General features: G+C 41.7%; 1 protein-coding gene and 1 pseudogene across 1 annotated transcript in view; one reads left to right on the top strand and one right to left on the bottom strand.

Moving 5' to 3' along the window:
* Positions 1-6,367, bottom strand: part of PLCL1 (phospholipase C like 1 (inactive)) — a 248,814-nt gene extending 242,447 nt beyond the window's left edge. The window contains exon 1 of the mRNA XM_059702628.1: positions 5,644-6,367. Coding sequence (XP_059558611.1) covers positions 5,644-5,886 — 243 coding nt within the window. The 5' untranslated portion in view covers positions 5,887-6,367. The remainder of the gene's footprint in view (positions 1-5,643) is intronic.
* Positions 5,885-19,058, top strand: LOC132238789 (pre-mRNA-splicing regulator WTAP-like; annotated as a pseudogene).
* Positions 19,059-21,420: the final 2,362 nt, after the last annotated feature.

Below are 21,420 nucleotides of genomic sequence, written 5' to 3'. Positions count from 1 at the left end.
GGAGGAGCACCCTGACTGAAGCCACAGGGCATGCTCATGGCACCCCTTAGAGCAGTGGTTCTCAACCTTCTGGCTCTTTAAATACAGTTCCTCATGTTGTGACCCAACCATAAAATTATTTTCGCTGCTACTTCATAACTGTAATGTTGCTACTGTTATGAATCGTAATGTAAATATGTGATATGCAGGATGGTCTTAGACGACCCCTGTGAAAGGGTCGTTCGACCACCAAAGGGGTCGCAACCCACAGGTTAAGAACTGCTGCCTTAGAGCCAAGGCTACCCTGCCCCATTGTATAGTCAGGCTGTGTCCCCAAAATTCACCCATAAGTTATTTGGAACTTTTAATACATATTTCTACCAGCAAAAAAAAAAAAAGCCTATAAATGCTGATTCATTCCCAGGCCAATCTACAGAAGCCTATTTAACCTATAGGGTGTCTAAAATGTTTACATCAGTTTTCATTCTTACTTAACTTCCTTGCCTGCCTGCCTGATGGCCCCTAACCACCTCTGCCTGCCTGCCTGATCGCCCCTAACTGCTCCCCTACTAGTCTGATAGCCCCTAACAGCCTCTGCTTCGCCCCACACCCAGGACCCAGGATTCCCTCCTCCAGCAGATTGCAGGCACCTGAGACCCAGGCTTCCCTCCCTCTGGCCCACCACAGCCGCAGGGGACCATGGGTGGGCGGCTTCGCCCAGGACCGCAGGGAGGACAGCTTGTCCCTCTCCTGGGCCACAGCCACAGGCGCTGGCATCCAGGACCGCGGGCAGGCAGCTTGTCCCTCTCCCAGGCCGCAGGCACAGCCGCTGGCGCCTGGGACCGCGGGGTGGGCGGGTTGTCCCTCTCCCAGGCCGCAAGCTGGGTGGTCCCCTTTCCTCTCTCGCCTCATTTGTGCCTGGCTGATCCCCATTCTTCTCTCCCCAGCTCATTCCTCTCCCCCGTATTAAGTGTCTGAGCAGTTCTGGTGCGGCATGAGGGCGTGATAACCATTTGCATATTAGCTCTTTATTATATAGGATAAGCTGTAATCCAAAATGTTAAATATCTTAAACATGTAAGTATGATATGAAATACCCAATAGACAAATGGTTTACTTTCTTAAGTAGAAATATATTCAAATGCAGAATAGTACATAGTTATTAGATATTATCAATTTGCATGTAACTAATGTCTTTTTTTTATTTTTTTTAATAAAAATTGCACAAAATGTTAATCAACCACTAATGTCATTTTAAACCACAAGTCATCACGAAGCAATGAAGATGAAGTCTGCTGCAATATTGTGGTAACAACAATGCACTTATCAAAACACATACATTTATCAGTGTCAATGCTGTCAAAAATAATCACCCAGGGAGCTCTAGCTGGGTATGCTAACTGGTTAGAGCATCGGCAAGGGTCTCAGATTCGATTCCTGGTCAAGGGCACATTGCAGTCTCCATCCTGGCTTGGGTCTCTCCCTCTCTCTCCCCACCTCCTCCCTCCATTTCACATTCTCTAAAAATCAATGGAAAAATATCCTCAGGTGAGGATTTTTTTAAAATAACACAGGGAAAATGGGCAATTTAAAGAGAACCTTGTTTAATTCTCATGTTAAGCTTTTTTAAAATTTAGGACTGGGCATATAAGTGAAGGAACACAATTAGGTAGAAAGAATATGTGTAAAGATAAATGATGTTATTGTTTCATCAGCTATAAAGGAAATTGTTTTCTCAACTAAACACATGTTTTCATAAATTAGAGAGGGCAAATTTGCTAAAAACATTCCTCTTATTAATATACAAGACAGTCTGTTTTCTGACATGATAGAGAAATGCACTATTCTGATTCATCTAATATTCAAGTTACTAGAGAATTTGCATTCAATCAATTAGAATAGAAACAGTGCCTTAATTGAGCTGAAAAGAATTTAATATTTGATGATTCACAATCTTTCAGTGGTTCCAGGATTATCATGAATACTAATCATTACTGCACTAAGGCTATTTGGAACAATATTTAATAGAATGATTAATATAAAATGTGCCGGGAGCCTGTCCATCCTTGCTGTTTCAAAGGACCTGGCATATATGGCATACTCTTCTTAAAATGTTTGCTCACCTTCTTGGCACTATGTGTTTTAACCAAGGTCTCCTCTCCGAGAAAGGTTGTTTCCCCAGGTAGGGATTTTCCCCTGAAGTTAGGGAGGGAATAAAACCACTCAACTAAGTGCCAGGCGGGTAATTAATCACTTTAACTACGAACAATCATGCTTAAGCTACATAATCTTTACTCCCTGGAATGGAGATAAGAAACGCCCTAACCTTTGTAATAGACATTGATAGGATTGAATCAACTGGTATAAATACTGATGTAACAAGACAGAAAGAGACAGAACCAAGAGAGACAGAACCTAGGCACAGAACCTACACAGAATGTTCTCTAGAGACAGAAGAACTTCGCTGGAGAGAACATGGCAAAAGATCCTGGACAGAAACTGGCCTCAGAACCTAGAGACAGAACCTAGCGAGAGAACATGGCAAAAGATCCTGGACTGAACCTGACTACAGAAATTGGCAAAAGAACCTGACTAGAACCTGGTGACTGAACCTGGCTGGAGAACCTGGACAGAACCTGGCTGGAGAACCTAGAGAGGGAACATGGCTACAGAACCTGTGTGGAGAACCTGGAGAACCTAGCAAGAGAACATGGACACAGAACCTGGCTGGAGATCTAGACCAGAACTTGGCTGGAGATCCTGGCTAGAGATCCTGGCTAGGCTGCTGATCAACTGAACGCTGTCTCCGTGTCATTCCTTCTTCGCCAACTCCGTCCACACCTTTGGGGACCCCTGGACCTGCTGGGGTTGGACCCCAGCAAAAATGAACAAAATTCTCTTTGTGAATGTTTCAATGCCAAATAAAAAGCACTCTTGGCAATACTATGAAGAGTGCATTTGCTGTCTATACAGAACATGTGCTCTATATTTCCTATGTAATCTAGACCTTTTTAAGAAACTTCCATTTTTACTACGTTAAAGTAAACAAACCAGGGGGCAGCAGATTCATGTCAACAGAAAGGTCCCTGATATCAGTAAGGGGCGAAACAGAGCTCTCTCCCCACTGGATGGGAATGAAGGCCTCTGGGAACAGACCCCCGGTACCACCACCTATGACCTACCAGGTTATACCTGACAATTAACTGACCAATCTCAATGACTTTAGACAACCTTCCAGGCATCAAAAATGTTTAGAGCAAATCTGAAGATATGTCTGTAAAACTCTAACCAATTGTTATTATATAAAAGGGAAGCTTCAAAGGTTCACCACAGATATGTACAGATACATGTGCTTATACATGCATGGAATATTTCTGGAAGAATACAGAAGAAAGTGTTAACAGCCTTGGGGGTGGACTATGTAAGTGAGTGTGGAGTGGCTAAGAATTTTTCCTTCATACTTTTTTGCAACATTTAATTTTCTTTATCGTATGTATATATCACTGTTTCAATAAAACCTAATTTAAATAATAGTAATTCACTTCATTTTCTACCATCTTTGTTCTTAAAGGCCATTTATTAGATGCTTATTTTACTATTAAATAGAGGAAAGATCAAGTTGTCCCCTCTTTTCTTGTCTGCAAAAGAAACTTCAAAACCAAAAAGGCACCATTACCAGCACATGATACAATTTAGAAAATGCAATTTAAGTACAAGGATTTGTATATTTCCTATACTCCATTCCTTTTATTTTTTTTACAACACAATAGAGCCCACTGCTTTTTATGATGGTATATTTTAAACTATCTTGTGGTGCTTGTTCTTATACACAGGACCACATTTAGTATTAATATCTTAAAATCCAAACTGTGTTTCCTCCAATACTGTATGATCTCACTTTTATGTCGAATCTAAAAGGAAAAGAAGAAAGATACAGAGAACAGACTGGTAGGGTGGAGCGGTGGGCATCATGGATGAAGGAAGTCCAAAGGTACAAACTCCCAGTTATAAAATAAATAAGTCATGGGGATTGATGTACAACATGGTGATTATAGTTAATGACATCACATTGCATATTTGAAAATTGCTAAGAGTATAAGTCTTAAAAGTTCTCATCACAAAAAAAGAAAATTCTGTAGCTACATATGGTGACAAATGTTAACTAGACTTAGGATCATTTCGTATACAAATATCAAATCACACTGTACACCTGAAACTAATACAATGTTGTATGTCAATTTTACCTCAATGAAAAAATATTTTTAAAAAACAAGGAAAAATGTATGTTTCCTAATTGTTATATGTCTTAAACTTCAAAACAATATGCTGTCTGATCTGTGGATTAAAAGGGGGAAAAGTAATCATATCCTTTCAATCCAAATTCACACCCAGAAAAGAACACTCCGTTTTCACAAGCTAAAATCACAGAGAAAACTACTACAAGTTATTTGCAACTACCACCCACTCTTCTTTTATTATAGAAATCTCCCTGTTGGTTTTAAACGTCGGTGTGTCCGTGTTGGGGGAAAGCCTAGACCATACTTGGCGCTGGGTGCATGTACTGTGGGCGCAGTCTGCCCACACTGGTGCTGGGCGCTCCAGTTCAGAGCTTTAGAAAGAGGCAGCACCATGTGGTGGTTACGCAGCTCAGACCTAAACAAGGCTTCTAAATGTATCACACCACGCACCTTGAAGAGTAAGTTCCAAGTCCGTCTTACACTATCATCCTTGGCATATATATGTACACACACATATATACGTTATGTACATATGTGTGTGTGTGTGTGTGTGTGTGTGTGTGTGCCAAACTATATAGATAGTTTCATACTGACTGCCCTGCCAAAATCGATTTGATTCTCACATGCACATGACTGCTCCCATGCATTTACGCTGAGGCCCTCTCCCAGAGCCCGTGGGAGAGTTCTGACTCCTAGGAGACCTTACCCAGATGTCCTGCATCCAAAAGATGAAATAAATCTCAAACAGGAAACAAGCCCCAGGTGGAAGGAAGACAGAGAGAAAAGAGAGGGACGAGGCTTATAAAAATCTTGCCAGATGGCTGAAGAGAAGCATTTTCCCTGGATGTGGTGGTGACCACCGGCCCGGTGTGATGCTGGGAGAGCGACTGCTCTCCGCTCGCGCCCTCCCAGCGCAGACACTCGGGGCCCCGCATCGCTCTGTGCTTTGCCGAACGGTCCACTGAAAACTCTGCCTGCCACCAGGAAAATCCCCGCTTCTTGAGATGTGGGGACCGTTTGACGCCAGAGGGTTTTTCTTTTCACTGGAGGGTAAACTGCATTTCCTTTCTTGGGCAGGGGGAGGAGGGGGTGTGAACTTTCGCTGGAGGGCAGCGCGCAACCCCCCGGGTCTGCATTTCTACTGAATCCTCCCCTTCGCCTGCCATCAACGGTTCAGTGACGCTTTCGGAGAAAATGAGGAGAGATCCATCGAAACGCAAAGACGCAGAGGGGAACTTTTCCTCCACTGCCCTGGGGAAAGTCACTTCTGCTTCTCCGGCCGAGAGCGGAGGCTGCGGACCTCCGGGCGAGGCAGGAAGGTTTGCAAATGAAGGGGGCGGGAGAAAACAATGCCGAGCATCCGGCGACCACCCACCGCCCACCCACAGCCCCCTCCCGCTCCCGCGGCGGGACCCGCCTCGCTCACCTTGATGATGCTGCTGCGCCGGGGGGTCGCCCGCGCCGCCTCCAGGAGGCCAGCCTCACTGTCCGCCGGGGCCCCGGCGGCGCCCGGCAGCACCACCCCGCTGCGCCGGTCCCTCCACCGGCCCGCGGGTGCCACCGCCCCGCCGTCCCCGGGGGCGCCGTCCGGGCCCGCCCGGGGGTCGTCTTCGCCGCCGGCCGCGTCGGGCGGCGCGGGACCCTCCCAGTCAGCCGCGCCCTCGGCCATGTCGGGGCGCCTCAGGTTCCGCGGGGAGACGGCTCGCCCCGCAGCGAGTCCGGCCGCTGGGCACGCTGCGCTCCTGCACCGGGAGGCGGCCCTGCCAGACTTTGTCTCACCGCCCGGCGGCCGCGGCTGCAACTTTCTGGAGCGGAGGCATCGCCGGGTAGAGCCGTCCGCGCTTCAGTCCAGGAGGCTGGCTGTCCGCTGGGGCGGCGGGTGGGGAGCGGAGTGAACGGAGGGAGGAGAGGCGAAAGGAGAGGGAGGTGTCCGGAATGCGATGCGAATGCCCGCTCCGCGCCAGACAAAAGGCACCGGCGTCCGGCTGGGCGGCCCCCGAGGCCGGGACGCGCGCGGCCGGAGAGGGGCCGGAGCCGGGAGACCGCAGCCCCGCGCACCCGTCACCTGCCAGCGGCCAACGGCGCGGCTACCTCGGGAAGCGCGGCGGCGGCCTCCGCTCCGCTCCGCTCTGTTGTGACAGGGAGGGAAGCCTTGTTTTGACAGCCGCGGGATTGGCAGGCGTCTGAGCCTCTCAGGAGTCGCGCCTGGGCGAGCGGGTCGGGCCGACCAATCCCCGCAGCGGAGGGGCGTGCCCGGGCGCGAAGAATGGAATGCGCTCCGAGACCGAGCCGCCTGGGGGGCGCATGTGCCTCAGCGAGGATGTGAGCGCGTGTGTGCGCACCCGCCCGCGAGCCGTGTAGATTTCAGGAAGTTTGGATATTCGAAATAAGCCCGAAAAGCCAACAGAACTGCGGGGTAGAAAAGGGAGGGGGCCGGAGTAGGAAACCTTTCTTCTGCAAAGCAAAGCAATTTGGAGGGAAGGGAGCGGTGCGTATAATGTCAAAACGTTTGGGGTAATGGAGTATAGCTTCACACCATCAGCGGTTCATTGGCTCTCAGTCAACCCTTAGAAGTCAAGTCCATGCAGAGATAAACTACGGTTTACTGGGGCCCTAGAGTTGAATAATTGGCTCAAGATTTTATAGAGAGACTTTCAGTTCAATTTGCAATGCGAATAAATATGGCAAGGGAAGCGCATCAGATAAAAGAGGTAAGGGTAATAGGACACTGAACTAATTAAATCCCTGTGGAGAGTGACCTTTACGGAAGCACAATTATGGTGAATGTTGGCTAACTACAAGGCGAGGTGAGGGACTTAGTCTCTTATCATGAAACATCCCTCATTGATAATGGTTCAACCTCCTCTCTCTAGATCATCCTGTGTAAACATATTTTGCTCATTTCCAGCAAGCTAGCAACCAAGAGGAAAGATGTCTTTGGATGATGCTTGAAGTCACTGAAATTAACCACAACATGCTCACACAGATGCCAAGGAGGGCTCTGAGATTTCCCTGGTAGAACAGATTTGACATTTTGATTTAAAGGCTGTTTAATATTGGAATCTATATTAAAATTCTTCTAACATTAAATTATATTTTAATTATTAATAATTTAATACTTAGATATGTTACTTGTTCCTTTGGCCAAGAGCATGAGAAATTCCTCAGCCTTTTAGACCCAGAATTTGTTAAAATCTCAGAATTTTCTAAATACAAGGAGATTTAGGACCATATAGGGCAACCCTTTTCTTTTGCAGATGAGATGAAGGCCTAAGGAGGCTTAGTTTCCTGTCTACCAGTTAGTGCAGGGCCTGAAATTACCGTCTGCCACTCACCTCCTCCAGTGCTCTCTTCGCTGCTTTATCTGTCTCCTCTGGGCTGCAACCAGCCAGACCTGGATGAGGTCCTTGGGAGTTTCCAGACTTGATATTTACCAACTTTCAGGTAAGACTGAGAAGGCTTGAGTTTACCTTTTCATTGCAAATACAAATGCAGCCCAGTAATGAATGTACTGTAGATGAGGAACCTGTGGTTTTAAAACCAACACTGCCCTCTACTGAGATTTTGAGAACTGCATCCATAATGGCAAATGCTTTTTTTTCTTTCTTTCTGGTAAGTAAAAGATTGGGGGAGACTCAATTAAAGTTTCCTTTTCGGCTATCTGCATTTATAACCCAAGTAGAGGAAGGAAGTGAAAGGCCATGCAAACTTCAAACAACCATACCTGCTCTTCATCTCCATCAGTTCAGGGAATTCTCATCTATCTTGTATAGGAAGTACTTTCACTTACTATCCTCGACAAATATAACATTTTAGATTATTATTTTTCCTTGATATTCAACTAGCACTGTGGTTTATTTCTGGCTTCTACAGCACTCACCATTTATTGAAGAGGCTTTCTTTTCTCCATTTTATATTTTTGGCTCCTCTGCCAAAAATTATTTGCCCATATACATGTGGTTTTATTTATGGGCTCTCAATTTTGTTCCAATTAAATGATATCCAGTTGGACTCCTCTCTTATCTCTTCCCACTCTTAGCAGCCTTCTCTCTCACCTTCATGTGATGGCAAACATACACACACGCGCACACACACACTACCCACTCTTGAGTGTCTATTCATAAAGGCTGTTGTTGTCTAATTCAGGGGTCGCCAACCTTTCGGACCTCACGGACCACCAGTGGTCCACGGACCACCTGTTGGCGACTGCTGCTCCAAAGGTTTCCTTAAACCAGTGGTCTCCAACCTTTCGGACCTCATGGACCACCAGTGGTCCGCGGACCGCCGGTTGGCGACCGCTGGTCTCATTCTGTTTTTTCTCAGGCAGTTGGACCCTGATCTAGCATAAGCTCAGAAAACTTCTCCTGGTACTCATGTTTACAGTTTTTAAAAAACCTCCATTGAAACTGCTCCTACTCGGGGATAGATTCTACTCTGTGGCCACACTTCCAGGATTGAGAGAAAGGTTTACGAGATTTGGTTAAGTCAGCAGCCGTGGACACATTCCTACCCCTCCATTAACAAGTCCTCTTTCCAAATTACTATCATCCACAATTCTTCCTCCCAACCTTTCACCAAGTAACATGCTGCAATCTCTTGGTTGACAAATTGGAAGCTGGGGGTGGCGGGGTTGGGGGTGGAGAAAGGAGGTGAATAAGAGTAATGACTTAGCAATTCAAATGTCACCACCTTAGAGAAGTCTTCTCTGACCACAAATCTCAACTTGCCCTTTCAACCCCACACTTATACCATGTTACTCACTTTGTTGTTTTATTTTATCATAAGATTTTATCACTTGAATAAACTGTCCTGTCTGTGGCATTGTTTACATACTTTTGTATTCTGTCATGCTGACCTCCTATCTCTGCCCCACTACTAGTTCTGCTAACTACTTTCTATGTTCCAGGTTATCCTCTGTGCAGTATTCTGAGCTCCTCTTTACAGAAAAGGAAACTAAAGATCAACTTAGCTTGCTCAAAGTGCACTGAAAGGTTACTGGTTCAATTCCTGGTCAGGGAACATACCGGGTTGTGGTTTTGATCTCCAGTGGGGGAGTGGTCAATGTTTCTCTCCCTTTCTCTCTCTAAGCATATCCTCCGGTGAGTCTGTTTTGGTTTATATTCTGTGTATTAACTTACTTCGACAAGGATCCTGGAGTTGGAGCTCATGTCAAGGTCATGCTCCCCACCAATGCATAAGCCACAGAGGCATTTATATGAAAGGTACTACCGGAATGGCATAGTGATGCCCCCAAGAAAACTTGTTTCTCTTCTTACTCTATTGTATTTGACAACTTGAATCTCTGCCGGGTATGAAGTTATAAAAAAAAAAAACCTCTTCAAGCCCTAACCGGTTTGGCTCAGTGGATAGAGCATCAGCCTGTGAACTGAAGGGTAGCAGGTTCAATTCCAGTTAAAGGCATGTATCTTGGTTGTGGGCACATCCCCAGTGGGGGGTGTGCAGGAGGCAGCTGATCAATGTTTCTCTCTCATTAATGTTTCTAACTCTCTATCCCTCTCCCTTCCTCTCTGTAAAAAATCAATAAAATATATTAAACAAAAAAACTCTTCAAGTCAATTCCCTATATGTTACACTTGCAGTGCAGGATTTAATATGATGTAGGTTTCTTCTCTTCTCCCCCATCCCAGGTTCATACCCCAAATCTAATTCATCTGCATGTGGGAGTTTTTCCTCCAATTTTTGCCAAGAAATTAAGTTTATTAATGCTTTCCAGCTTCTTAGGACCCACTAGAAGAAAATATAGTCATATTTCATCCTCTTATACACTCCTTTCCTTCATAACGTATGACTCATCCCTATCTTGTTAAACTTATTAATATGCCTTTGTTGCATTCTACCTCAAATACTTTGAGAGGAAGAAGCAGAGTGCACTAGTACTTCAAATAAAGAGAAAGTTGTAATGCATTTTCTAAATTAAAATATAAGACAAGGGTAAAGTATGGTCTCTTTTGTAATCCCTTTTTTAGTTTCCAGTAAGTTTTCAGATGTACAGCTCTTTTGTTAAGCACAATATATTTATCTGCCTTACAAAATGAGGAGCTTTTTTAAAAAGTGAGTCCTTTCTTTTAAAAAAAATCGCATCTGATGCCAAGAGTCTGGTGAAAGCTAGATTGCTAGTATTAACCCCTGTGAGAAGAAACCAAGATGGCGGCACAGGTAAACACCTGAAATTGCTGCCTCGCACAACCACTTCAAAAATACAACTAAAAGACAAAACGGACATCATCCAGAACCACAGGAAGGCTGGCTGAGTGGAAATTCTACAACTAGAAGGAAAGAGAAAAGCACACTGAGACTCAGAGGAGGTGCGGAAGTAAAGTGCAGAGGTACGGAGGTGCACACCGCAAGGGCTGGCAACTGCGGATGCGGGTGTCTTTTTCAATCAGGAGGGAGACACACGCTCCCACTCTGAACTCCAGTTCCGGGCGTGTCTCTGGGGACCCAGACTCATATGGGGAGAAACTGGACTGTCTGGCAGCAGGCAGAACTCGAGGGCGGCTTTCTCTCAGGGTGCTTGCAGCGGTTACCACGGGACACTGAGACCCAGGGCCTCTTAGGGCAGGACTGAGGAGCAGCCATAGCTGTATGCTCTGCCCTATTGATTCCCTGAGACCCCGCCCCACCCAAGCTGTTCAAAGAGGCTTTTTCATATGAATGGCCTGGCCCTTTGCAATCTAACATTACCTAACAAACTGCAGATGGGTCAGAGAGACCCAAAACATCCAAAAGAAGGCCCAAGGTCCCACAGCAGCTTGCATTGCTACACACCTGGGCCTCATCTGGGCACCTCCAAATCCCAAACAAAGAAGAGAAATCTGCAGATCTGTCCATAGCTCCTGCTGGGTAGCCTCAGGCAGAGGCTAAATTAGTACCTCCTTAGAGATCCAAGAGCCAGTGTACCCAGTGGTCAGAGTGGGACCATCCAGATTACAACTCCTCAGATCCATAAGGGACACACTCAGGGGGCAGACACAGTGAGGACCAAAGCCCCACTGAAGCAAGTCTTGTCCCAGAAGGGTGTCTCCAGCAAAGAAGTTCTCCCACCATAGACAGCTGATTCTCACAGCAAATTGGCCTGGAGGTCAATTCCTCCCAGTGATACCTACAACAATCAAGGCTTAACTACAACAAGACTGTGCACACAGCCCACAAAGGGGTGCACCAAGAGTGTCCACCTCAGGTAATTGGGGAGGCTGAGCCACTGGGCCCTATAGGACACCTAGCACACAAAGCCACTCTATCAACACAGGGAAGCAGCCAAAATGCGGAGACAAAGAAACAGGTCACAAATGACAGAAATGGAGGAAAGCAAACTACTGGATGTAGAGTTCAAAACCACACTTATAAGATTTTTCAAGAATTTTCTAGAAATCGCCGATAAATTTAGTAAGACCCTCAATAAGTCTACTGAGACCCTCGAGGATTTGAACAAGGACCAACTAGAAATTAAGCATACACTGACAGAAATAAAGAATATTATACAGAGATCCAACAGCAGGCCAGAGGATCACAAGAATCAAGTCAAAGATTTGAAATACGAAGAAGCAAAAAACACCCAACCGGAAAAACAAGAAGAAAAAAGAATCCAAAAATACGAAGATAGTGTAAGGAGCCTCTGGGACAACATCAAGCGTACCAACATCCGAATTATAGGGGTGCCAGAAGAGAGAGAGCAAGATATTGAAAACCTATTTGAAGAAATAATGACAGAAAACTTCCCCTACCTGGTGAAAGAAATAGACTTACAACTCCAGGAAGTGCAGAGAACCCCAAACAAAAGGAATCCAAAGAGGACCACACCAAGACACATCATCATTAAAATGCCAAGAGCAAAAGCAGCAAGAGAAAGAAAGTCAGTTACCTACAAGGGAGTACCCATACGCTTGTCAGCTGATTTCGCAACAGAAACTATGTAGGCCAGAAGGGAGTGGCAAGAAATATTCCAAGTGATGAACAGCAAGAACCTACATTCAAGATTAATTTACCCAGCAAAGCTATCATTCAGAATCGAAGGTCAGATAAAGAGCTTCACAGATAAGAAAAAGCTAAAGGAGTTCATCACCACCAAACCAGTATTATATGAAATGCTGAAAGGTATTCTTTAAGAAGAGAAAGAAGAAAAAGGTAAAGATAAAAATTATGAACAACAAATACATATCTATCATCAAGTGAATCTAAAATTCAAGTGAATAAAAAATCTGATGAAAAGAATAAACTGGTGAATATAATAGAATCAGGGGCATAGAAAGGGAGTGGACTGACAATTCTTGGGGGGAAAGGGGTGTGGGAGTGTGGGGGTGCAAGAAGAGACTGGACAAAAATCATACACCTATGGATGAGGACAGTGGGGGGGGGTGGTAAGGGCAGAGGGTGGAGTGGGAACCGGGTGGAGGGGAACTATGGGGGGAAAAAAAGAGGAACAACTGTAATAATCTGAACAATAAAGATTTAAAATAAAAATTAAAAAAGTGAGTCCTTTCTTTTAAAAAAATTCCATCTGATGCCAAGGGTCTGGTGAAAGCTAGATTGCTGGCATTAACCCCTGTGAGAACCTCACAATTCTCGCCCTCACTGACTCATATAACTGATCAAGGATGCAGCTGCTTCTGCCCTTAACCCACAGATGTTGAACTGCACTTGGGACTTCTACCATTATCCTATATAATAAAAGGGTAGTATGCAAATTGTCCCCTCAAACAGGAGTTCGACCAGGGGGCAGGGTCAGCGGGGGGAAGAGAAGGAGGCCCCAGCTGGCAGCTACTAAGGACCCTACCAGTGCACGAGTTTCATGCACTGAGCCTCTAGTCTGCTCTATATAAAATGTACTGGTGAAGCTTTTCAGATAATGTTACAATTATTTTTGAAAGGTTTGGAAAATAAAGCATATTGCAGGAATCATCTGTATTATTACACAGCAGCAAACTTAATTTAAACTGTGAAGTGGGATTAAAAAAAAACATGGTAGAATACTACATAAAAATAATTTTAAAAACATGGTAGAATGCTACATATGGTATAAATGAGATGTTAGAGAGCCTTTTTTAAATTTTCTTCTAGCCAAAGTGGTATTTTAATAACCAAACTGATAGCTGCATATATAATTGACTTGGAATATTCTTTATGAGCAAATACTTAAAACTCTAGGGGGAAAAAAAGTACCAAATACTATTATTTTTATACTGTCATTTCTAAAGGAAGAAATCTTTTTCTGATTTTTGATAAATGATATACTTCTCATCAACATAAATTCTGGTGTAAATTCTAACTTCAGGAAAATAAAATATGTGGGTAAAATCGAATCTTACCCCTTTATCTACTTTAACTTTTCCTAGCTTCAAAATATAGATTAAAAGGGTTTTCATTTGTTTCTTTTCTGAATATGTAAAGGATAGTTTGTGATCTGTGATTGAAACTAAAGTCAAAGAAGTATTTCTTACTTGTGCACCCAATAGACGAGAAAATAGCTTTTATTTAATTATAAAAATATATTTTTTCTCTCATCTAATTCTCTCATTCACCAAGCTTTAATAACATTCACTAATAAGATTACATGGAAATACTTCATTAACACTCTGTCCTGACGCAGATCTTCATACTCAGGGGAGATATTTACTGACCTCCCTGTGGGAACCTTATACATCCTCATCCCATTGACAGCAGGCTCAGCCACGTGACTTGGTTGGCCAGTGAAAGATGAGTGGAAGAGCCCCATCTAAACAGAAGCTTTAAGAGCCAGCATATGCTTAACCATGACATCATCTTTCTCTGCCACAAGATTAATGGGTATCAAATAGAAGCTGGATCCTGAGTGAAAACAGCATGGAGTAGAGCTCAAACCAATCTATAGTGGATGTGTAACATGAACAATAAAGCAGCCTTTCTGGTAAGCCCCTCGGATTTGGGGGTCATTTATTACTGAGATAAGCTAGCCTCTCCTGATAGGCACATACATTACTAAAAGTCCTATTTTTTTAATATATTTTTATTGATTTCAGAGGGAGAGGGAGAGGGAGATAGAAACATCAATGATGAGAGAGAAGCACTGATCAACTGCCTCCTGCATGCCCCACACTGGAGATAGAGCCCACAGTCCAGGCATGTGCCCTTGCCTGGAATCGAACCTGGGACCCTTCAGTCCACAGGCCAACGCTCTATCCACTGAGCCAAACCAGCTAGGGCTAAGCCCTATGTTTTTCACAACCATGCAATTAACTCAAATAGTCAAATACTGTTTGATTTATTTACAAATAAACATTTACTAAACAAATAAAAACTAAAAATTTTTATATCCAGTAAAATTATGTATAGTTATTTCCATTTCTTGACATTTTTGTCATATTTCTTTCCTGCAAACTGTGTTAGCCCCTGATTTTGCCTTTCTTATTAGGTTTAGAAATGATAGCATAAATATAATTATACGCATGCTTAAAAAAAATTTTTTTTTAGAGAGGAAGGGAGAGGGAGAGAGAGAGAGAAACATCAATGATGAGAGGGAATCATTGATTAGCTGCCTCCTACACACCCCACACTGGGGATTGAGCCGGCAACCCTGGCATGTGCCCTGACCTGGAATCAAACCTCAACCTTGGTACACCTTTTTCTTAGCTCCTTTTACATATCTTGCACATTTCTCTCCTTCTCCACCCACATCAACCTTCCCACTCCTTGCAAAGTAACTCAAATTATCAACCTAGCATGCACCTTTTCAGTTTTGGCCTACATTCATATATATGTATATAACACATAGAATGTGTTTTTGTTATTTATTCTTAAAAAGTGGGACGGGTGGAAATATTTGATAGTCTTCCTTTTCTCATTCAATAATACTTTATAAGAATCCCACCATCTCATCTACAATATCAACAAATTCATTCTCTTAAATAAATGCATAATATTCCATGGTATGGATATAACATAATTTATTGGGGTATTGCTCTATTTAGGGAATTCAATTTCTTTCTGTAGTTTTTCACCACTACATTGTTGGAGTAATCATTTTTGTACACATGTATTTATGAACCAGTTGTTTAACACTAGAAAGACTGAAACTTAGTATATACCTATATTGCCCAAAAGCAGTCAAAATGACTGCATTGTGAAAGAATAATATCGGAGCACTCTTCACTTATGTTCCTTAGCTTTTCCAATAACTCACTTCTATTCGACATTTCTTTCATGAATTTAGGGCGCAAAAGAAATAAAATAAACAACTTATTAGAACAAGTATCACTGCATAAAGATTCGAATAACAAGTACTAGTTTAGCTTATTGAGCAACTGCAACTTATCAAGTATCGACAATTTATCATGTACTTGTATGTTATCATGTGACGGTAATCGAAAAAAATGAAAACTGTTATTTCAATACAGAGCCGAACTGGTCATATAAGAAATTTACTCAATTCAATAATAAGAGTCATTTGATTATTTAAAATTTCCCAAGCAGTCAAAATGACTGCTTTTGGGCAATATAGGTATAATATATATATATATATATATATATATATATATATATATATATATATACCGGAAATGAAGGAGGGGGGAGGTAACTACAATTATTAATAAACGCATTTATATGTTGTACAAAAAGTCACAAAATTCTAAGACATTGTGTCCTTATATACATAATTGTTTTTCTAATTGAAATTAAAAAGCAGTCAAAATGACTTCCTTGGGCAATCTAGTGTTAATTTCCACCAAGTAGACTTCTAGGAGTAGAATTTTTGGGTCTAAAGGTATATGTATTTTTTATTTTAATAGATAAATGTTAGATTTCCCAAATAATCACACCACTTCACATTCTACTTTAATGGGTACTATAGGCATTTCTGCTTATCTTATAGCTATAAACTATATTCCATTGGTATTTTAATTTTCACTTTGCAGATTACTAAGCATTCTTTCAAATGTTTCTTGGCTATTTGGACTTAGTCTTCAGTAAATTGTCTATACATGTGTTTTGCCTAAGTTTCCATTGGATCGAATGCCTTTCTCTTCTCAATTTGTAAGATTTCTGTGGTAACACCAATCAGAAAGGATATATGCATCCCTATGTTCATAGCACAATTTACCATAGCTAAGATTTGGAAACAGCCTAAGTGTCCATCAGCAGATGAATGGATTAGAAATCTGTGGTACATCTACACGATGGAATACTATGCTGCTGTAAAAAAGAAGAAATCCTTACCATTTGCAACAGCATGGATGGAACTGGAGAGCATTATGCTAAGTGAAATAAGCCAGTCAATGAAAGAAAAATACCACATGATCTCACTCATTTATGGATAATTAAGACCATTGTAAATTGATGAACAAAAATAGATACAGAGGCAGAGCAGCATTGAACAGAATGTCACACTACAGCGGGAAGCCCGGGGAGGGTTGGGGGGGGGGGGCGGGTAAGAGATCAACCGAAGAACTTGTATGCATGCATATAAGCATAACCAATGGACACAGACACTGGGGGGTAAGGGAAGCTGGGGGAATGTCAAGGAGGGGAAAAAGGAGACATATGTAATACTCTTTGTAATACTTTAAGCAATAAAACAAAATTTAAATAAATAAATAAATAAATAAATAAATAAATAAATAAATAAATAAAAGAGTTCTGTGGTAAACCCGAAGATGCCACACTCAGGTCCTGCTTCAGTATGCCTCCAGCTGTGAGGCCTATGGTTGGTCCACTGGCAGCCTTCAACTATTTGACTGCTCAACGTCTACCTCAATTTTTGAACCAAGGTCCTGTTCTTTAAGAAAAAATGGGCAAAGCTTCATTTCCTTCTTAAGTTTAGATAAATATAAACATAAGCCCTAAGATGAGGAGAAATTCATCAAACACATTGAGGATGAAAGGAATTTGTTCACGATGAATTAAGCTATGAGGAAAGGGTGTAATTATTATTTATTTCTTGTAATTCTTTCTCCCCTAGATTGAAAACACCTCTAAGGCTCAGACTCCATTGGGGCAGCCACCAGAAGAAAAAGCCGGAGGAGGGAAAGGTTGGGGGAGAGAAGGAGGCGGGGAAATAAAAAGGAGCAAAAGGAACAAAAAGAAAGAGAACACCTCAAAGACAGAGTATGATCTCATTCATCCTCTTATCTCCCATAGCATACAGCATTATGTACTACACATAATAGGAACTCTATACTTCTCTACTAAGTTGAATTGGATAGTCTTACATAATTTATTTAAGCTTTAAAATTAAAAAACTATTTTTGGTGTAAGAATTAAAAGAGTTACTTGTGTACAGCATAACTTCCTAGCACCAACATAGGCATTGAAATAAAGTCAATGTTTCCTAAATTTTGTTGATTTAGGAATTTGTGATGAATTAATGAATGGTCTTCAAAAGTAAGTATTTTTAGGTAAAAAAAAAAAAAGAAAAGAGGATAGTAGTATCTATCAAATCCATCATTACTACTAGGAAAATGTTCAAAAATCAACTATATTAAACAGCAAAATTATTCTGATCTAGAATATGTATTAATTTGAATTGGTTTGTATTTTTTATTTCCACAGACACTTAAAACTTAAGAAAATTAGCTTATATTGCAAGCAGACTTTTAGGGTGCTTTAACTGAACTGTATTCAATTAACAAAAGTTTTTTCCTATTTAATTTTTGGTAAATAATATTAAGAGTTAATCTTTAAACAGATTAAAATATACTCATGCTGTTTACTTTTTAACCCTTTATCTTGCAAGTAAAATAACCCAAAGCCAAACTTTACAATAGAGAACAAAAGTTACTACTTTTAACAATTATTGCTGCTAATTCTTTAAAAATATATTAAAATTATAATTAAAATGCCAAAGGTTAAAGACAGAGAATCTTAAAATCGGCAAAAGAAAATCAGTTAGTTACCTACAAGGGAGCGCCCACACGACTGTCAGCTGATTTCTCAACAGAAACTTTGCAGGCCAGAAGGGAGTGGCAAGAAATATTCAAAGTGATGAATAGCAAGGACCTACAACCAAGATTACTCTCCCCAGCAAAGCTACCATTTAGAATTGAAGGTCAGATAAAGAGCTTCACAGATAAGAAAAAGTTAAAGGAGTTCATCACCACCAAACCATTATTACATGAAATGCTAAAGGGTCTTCTTTAAGAAAAAGAAGTAAAAGATCAAAAATATGAACGAGGGAGCACGGGGGTCGGCAGGGGGCGAGGGGTGGGGGGGGGGGCGCTGGGCAGCACTGGCGCAGAGAGGATTCAGAGGACCAAGGAGGAACCTCTTCCCATAAAGGTTCGCCTGAGTGAGACAGACTGCAAAGTTATGGCGCGAGATGAGTTCACTTTAACTTTTAAGATGGAAACAGTATGAAGCATATGTGCAAGCTTTGGAGGGAAAGTACACAGACCTGTACTCCAATGATGTAACTGGCTTACGGGAGTGGGAAGAAATACTAAAGCAACAGCAGCACGAGTCTGCACGAATGGAAAACATCCTTGTAATGCGACCAGCAACCGAGGAGCAAGAGATGCAAGAGAGAACTGCTCAAGCTCAGTACCTCAAGCCAGGCCAGCAGCCCAGTGTCAGCCAACGGAGATCAACAGTGGTAGACCACGCCATCAACTTGTTTTTCCTAAAAGTGAAAGGTAGATGGAACAAGCCCAAAATGCACTGGGTGCCTGGAAGTTTACGCCTCATAGGTAAACAAATCATACTCCTCAGTCCAGACTTCCCTGACCGTAGCACCAGGAGAAAGCTGTGGTGGGACAGCCAAGTACTCGTTTCCACACCAAGACTCAGACTTTTTGAGCCAAAAAAGCGACATTCTTATCCTATCCAGCTTGTAATGGTTAGTGTAAAACTTACCGGATGAACCTTGCGTTTCGGCTTTTTTCTCTTCCCCTTCCCCTTGCTTCAGAGGCCTGATGACGTTGGGCTGTTCCGAAGAAGTGGCCGCCTCCGAAAACTTCCCCTCCTCGGACATGTACACACCTGAGAAACGTTGCTGTTTGAAAAAATAGAGGGAGAAACAAGTCTTAAGTCTGTGGCACACTGTCTTCAGACAGTTTGGAGGAATGAAAACCTAGAGATTTAAAATCATAAACTGAACATGTAAAATTCCAGTAAAATGTAAAAATGGAATATGCATGGCTCTTGACCTTGAGCGTAGCGACTTAGAGACACTGTACATCAGTTTGCCAATAAGACTGTGGAATCCATGATTGTTGTTGAACTTCTTGGTCAAAACTCAAATGAGGTGAGCTTTGCATTTTGGGTTTTATTTGCTAAGAAACTACTTAATAGGTATCAGTCCAAGTAGTTCATATATTTAACCATTTCATTTTGGGGTCTCTATTACTTGATTGAGCCTTACATCAATGTGGTTTGAATCAATGGTCTGTTCTTTGAATGGTTGCTAATACTGTAGATAATCTTACTGAGGACTGTACAAACATGAAGGTGTGGAATCAAACTTCGGGTTTAAGCTGTTTGAAGCAATATAAACATTCATTTCACGACTAGATTGTATAAGGATGCTGGCTGTGATGAGACTTGCTGTGTTATTTTTTAACCCTTTGCGGTCGTTTGTCTACTCTCAGCCACCAAAGCTTTTTTACGGTTCCGGTCGTATGTCTGCTCTCAGCCACCACAGCAAGGAACCGTACAAATCTTAACTCTATTCATTCATGTATCAGTTCATAATTTCTCTGAAAGCTCTTAAGTGTCTAAGCGACCTTGTCACGAACCAAAACATTGCCCCGACAAATTGGAGATATCGAAACTCAATATAAACAAACGCGGTCGTTCCACACTCGCCATGCAAAACACCGTGGCGAGTCCGTCGCCTTTTGAGAGTGAAGAAATCGACAAGCTTCGGAGATACTTCGCAGAATTTCAAATAAAGCGTTACAAATTACGTTTAACTGTAATTAGGCATTCTCGCTTGTTAAGATATTTCAAAATAATACTCCACAATGGCAAAAAGAAAGTTACCAAAAGAAGTGTACTGCGAATCTGAAAGTCACGATGAAGAGTTTTATTTTGGCACCTTGAATACTGACTCTGAAGTAGAAAGTGATAACGTTTGTAGTGATTCTACTAGTAGTGACGTAGTTCCAAAAAAGAATTAATAAACCTTGTTTATCCTTCATAATCTTGCATGTTATGTATCACTGCTCTTTCAATGGAAATTAATTCTGACCAGTACGACACCCATGTCCAAATTTAATACCACCGCAAAGGGTTAATAGTGAAATTTATTAAATCCCCATTTCATTCAACAGGCACCTGTTGAAAGAGCATTGTCATTGGTGTTAATGGGGGAATGTGTTCCTTCATTATATTTTGGGCCTTTGATATTGCACTCTTGATATTAATTAAATGTGCCTTTAAAAAATGAACAAAATGGCAATAAATGCATGTCTATCAACAATTGAACCTAAAAATCAAAATAAATGAGTAAGGAATTTAATGAACAAAATAAACTGATGAATAAAATAGAACCAGAGGCTTGGAAACATAGAACAGACTGATGAAGTGGGGAAAGGGCCTGGGAAGAGATTAACCAGAGAATTAAATGCATATATGCATTACCTATGGACACAGACAACAGGTACAAACATGAAGGTGTGGTCTCAAACTTCAGGTTTAAACTGTTTGAAACAATATAAACATTCATTTCAGGATATTGGCTGTGATGAGACGCACTGTGTTATTTTTTAATAGTGAAATTTATTTAAAAATCAAGGCCTGGGGCAGGCAGGAACCAGGTGAAGGGGATAAGTTGGGGGGGGGGGGAAGACATCTGTAATACTTTGTAAAGGTTTAAAGAAAAAAGACTGAGGAAAAAGAGAGGATAGTAATATCTAGCAAATCCATCATTACTGCTAGGAAAATGCCCAAAGATCAATGGTATTAAATAGCAACATTGTTCTGCTCTAGAATATGTTCTAATTTGTAATTTCCACAGATACTTATAACTTGAGAAAATGAACTTATATTGCATGCAGACTTTTAGGGTACTTTAGCTGAACTGTATTCAATTAACAAAAATTGTTTCCCATTTTATTTTTTAGCAAATAATATTATGAGCTAATCTTTAAACAGATTAAAAGATAGTCATCGTTATGCTATTTACTTTTCAACCCTTTAAAATAACCCAAAGTCAAACTTTTACAATAGCGAACAAAAGTTACTACTTTTAAAACAATTATTGCTGCTGCTTCTT

This window comes from Myotis daubentonii, chromosome 7 (genome assembly GCF_963259705.1).
Source record: "Myotis daubentonii chromosome 7, mMyoDau2.1, whole genome shotgun sequence".
Classification (NCBI taxonomy): Eukaryota; Metazoa; Chordata; class Mammalia; order Chiroptera; family Vespertilionidae; genus Myotis; species Myotis daubentonii.
The sequence above is the reverse complement of the archived record's forward strand: the minus strand, read 5'-3'. Positions and strand labels throughout refer to the sequence as shown.